Here is a 3,497-nt window from a genome sequence, read left to right on the forward strand (position 1 = left end):
AAAGAGGTAAATTGAAATCGGGAATGCATAGTGGCCACCGCCTATACCAAGTTAACTATATATATATCTATACATAATTTTTCAGTTGTATAATATAGGTTTCTTCCCAACTTTAAAACCTAATCAATAACGGAATTACATTCGATAATATCAATATTTGCTCATATACGACAATACAATTTGATACTACAAAACATTTGAAACGAACTTCTTCTGTGCCACCTAAATCTTAAAAGTATTGTGTTTAATTTACATTTCCAGTATTCAAAAGTCCCCCACGTTTAACATCAAGATTGTTTTCCAGAAAAATAATGAAACAAGAGTGTACTATTTATTATTCACGTTACTTATCATTTTCTATAAGTGTGTAAGTTAATATGTATTAAATGGTAAGTTCTACAAAACTATTACTTTACTTCAAAAATCATTAAACAATCTCACCAAACCAATTTTAGCCGCTCCCTTGAGACATCAAATCATATTTTTTTTCTGCTTGAGTAACTCCTAAGCAGGAAATAATATCTATTTCTCTGGATTCTATATGAAAGTTATGATGGATCACGGCTTTATCACACTGGAAGAAAATGTGTTCCAAAGCGTTCAAACACAAAGCCTTATTTTACTACAGATACTATAGTTATAAATGACATAAAACTCGATATATCCTACTGAGAATGTTAGATCATGTAAGAAGATCATATATGTGTATATATTATATATAACTATCCCGGAGGATTATTTTTTAAACATTTTTTTTTTCTTTCAGAAGATAAACAAATTTTATGACGTCATTTCTGATTTCCGAGATTCAAGAAGATATATTTTCGTTCTTGAAAAGCCTTGCAACAGTTATTAAGTTATTTATTACATATGCACGCGTTACTTGTTACTTTTTTATTTAGCGTAATGTGTCAATAATATGTTGTCTGTTTCTGCCTTAGAAATTATATCTTCCCTGGAAAACGAAGCCACTACTTATCTTCACCATGGTCGCCATACGTTATCTAACATCGGAGACCGATTATCCGGAAAACCGACAAAATTGCAAGTCGTTGGATGAGTCAAACGAAATGTTTGTGGTTCCTGTGATATTCCAACTGACTCATCTGAGCTGAAGTCAGAGGTTTCGCTGGGTATGGGGCTCAGTGATTCTGAATTGGTATACTTTTCAGCACTGCAATACAGAGAAGAATCAGGTTTAGCTAAAAAAGAATTAGTAGAGGATATTTCCTGAGGAAAAGAAGACGAATCTAAATTCATAGAAAGAAGTTTGAAGGCACTAGCAGTAGATGGTTTCTGTTCTAAATCATTGGCACCCCTAGCTAGGTTTTGGGGCAACACTAAAGCCAAATCTCCGTTTGCTAGACGTTTTGGAACTAAGCAAAATTGAGTAATTCCTACAGTACAACAACCTGACTTATTAGAGTTACGACAGCTGGAGGACACCGATGAATCTGGAATCTTCTTAGAGTGGCAGCACGATTCCATAACGTCGCAACAAGATGAATTACAGTGTTGGATTGTGGAACTATGCAACTGAAGTCGGGGCGATAAAGAGTGTAAGTCCCCATTTTCCGTATCTTTAAGATCTTGGACTCTTTTTACCAGATGCTGCATAAGCTGTTGTAGGGTGTTTTCTTCGATGTCATCTTGTTTCTTCAAGTACAGCTCCACCTCGCGGAGGCATTCCTCAAATCCGACCAGGAACTTGTTCTTATGCTGCGAATCGTTGACCAGTGTTGCTATACCAGAAACGATAAATGGTACGTGTTGTAGCAAATAAGCACAACACACACACAATCATAACTAGTTTGACGTGTACAAGTACTACAAATGTCATTAACGTTTTCATAGTTTTTCTATGTAAATACTTTTCGCAATTTTAAAATATCATATTTATGCTTTCTTCTTGTTCTGCGTAAATGAAACATATTAATCAATTATCTTTAGTTAATAAACATTGCTTATTATATACTTTTTAAATACCTGCTCTTTGTTGCCGATGAAGACCCTGTAGATGGCGTACAGCCATTTCCAAAATGTCAGCTTTCTCGAGCTTGGAATGTCTAGGATTCTATGATGAAATCGTTTTTAAAGGAGATAAAACGCATAAATAAAAAAAATAAACCTTAATATCGTGTATAAAAACATTACAAACAGTTTAAATACGGTTAAAGTGTTCCAACTAAAATTCAGGAGAATGTGCACAAAAATAATACAAAATGTGTACGAATTTTATAAAGTTAACACCGTGATATAAATATTTACGAAATAAAATATTACCTACAATAATATTTATTAGTAATTTAACTAAATAAGATTGAAATCACAAGTCCATTAATATTTTTCTACTTCAATACCATCCATTTTACATTTACAAAGGATTTTAACATATAACTTTTAAGAAAATGTGTCATGATAGGGAAGGATATTTCAGAACCAAAACTGGATTCATCTAAAAACGTTAAATTCATTAACTTAACGTAGTATTTTCTTCTTGAACATATTAAAAGTGTTTCATTATTTGAAATCATAATTACACGTTACAGGAGAGAAAACATTTTACATGACTTTCTCAGTAGAGGATTAATTTATAGTTAATTAAAGAGGTCAACATTTGCAGGCGAATGCAACATGTCTCCGCCACGCAATCTCAACATGGCAAATATTGACACCAGAAAAAATGTGAATAACACAGAAATATCTAAAGCTGTCTATATCACTGTTTGGGACCTGCAAGGGGGTATCTTTTTACCAAATCCCATGTAAGCTGGTTGACATACATATGAATAGTTCACGAAACCACAAACTTGCTTTTTTCGTTAAAAAATTGAGCAAAAGACAAAAATTTCAAAATTGTCTATATCTCTGTTTAGGACCTGAAAAAATCAACTTTGTACCAAATCCTGTGAAAATTATGCTCTTTGTGGCATCTAGATCCCACTATAGTTACTAAAAATGGACAAGTCCAACATGCTTATTTGTCAATGTGTGTTGCCTGTAGAAAAGTATCTTTGTACCAAATTCAATGTAAATGGGCCAAAATACGTCAGAATAATTGTAAAAAAATTTGTTTGTCAACGTGTAGAACCTGTGCCAAATCCCATTTAAATTGGTCAAAATACGGCCGAGTAATTGCCCCAAAACCTCAAAATTGTGCTTTTTTTATGAGCTCTGACCCCCCCTCAAAAGACTCAAAGTGAGCAAATTCAATTTTTTTACGTTGTTGTGTTGGGCGCGAGATAATCCATATTTCTGTCAATTTTCATTTTGATTGCTGTAAGTATGTTTGTTTGTTTGAAATTAAGCACAAAGCTACACAATGGGCTATCTGTGCTCTTCCCACCACGTTGTAAGTCCGCAGACCGCTGTGCCACTGGGGGGGGGGGGTTGTAAGTATGACCGGACAGGAGAACCAAAATATACATTTTGGGGTTGTTTGTCCTTTTACTCCATAAAATCCTTTAAAAGGATTAATTAAAAATAATGTAAAAGTT

General features: G+C 33.7%; 1 protein-coding gene across 1 annotated transcript in view; it reads right to left on the reverse strand.

Moving 5' to 3' along the window:
* Window positions 1-981: 981 nt before the first annotated feature.
* Window positions 982-3,497, reverse strand: part of LOC106478231 (protein hairy-like) — a 13,139-nt gene continuing 10,623 nt past the window's right edge. Inside the window, exons 3-4 of the mRNA XM_013938755.2 lie at window positions 1,987-2,074; window positions 982-1,742 (exon numbers count right to left, since the gene is read on the reverse strand). Coding sequence (XP_013794209.1) covers window positions 982-1,742; window positions 1,987-2,074 — 849 coding nt within the window. The remainder of the gene's footprint in view (window positions 1,743-1,986; window positions 2,075-3,497) is intronic.

The sequence above is a fragment of the Limulus polyphemus genome, unplaced genomic scaffold (assembly GCF_000517525.1).
Source record: "Limulus polyphemus unplaced genomic scaffold, Limulus_polyphemus-2.1.2 Scaffold192, whole genome shotgun sequence".
Taxonomy (NCBI): Eukaryota; Metazoa; Arthropoda; class Merostomata; order Xiphosura; family Limulidae; genus Limulus; species Limulus polyphemus.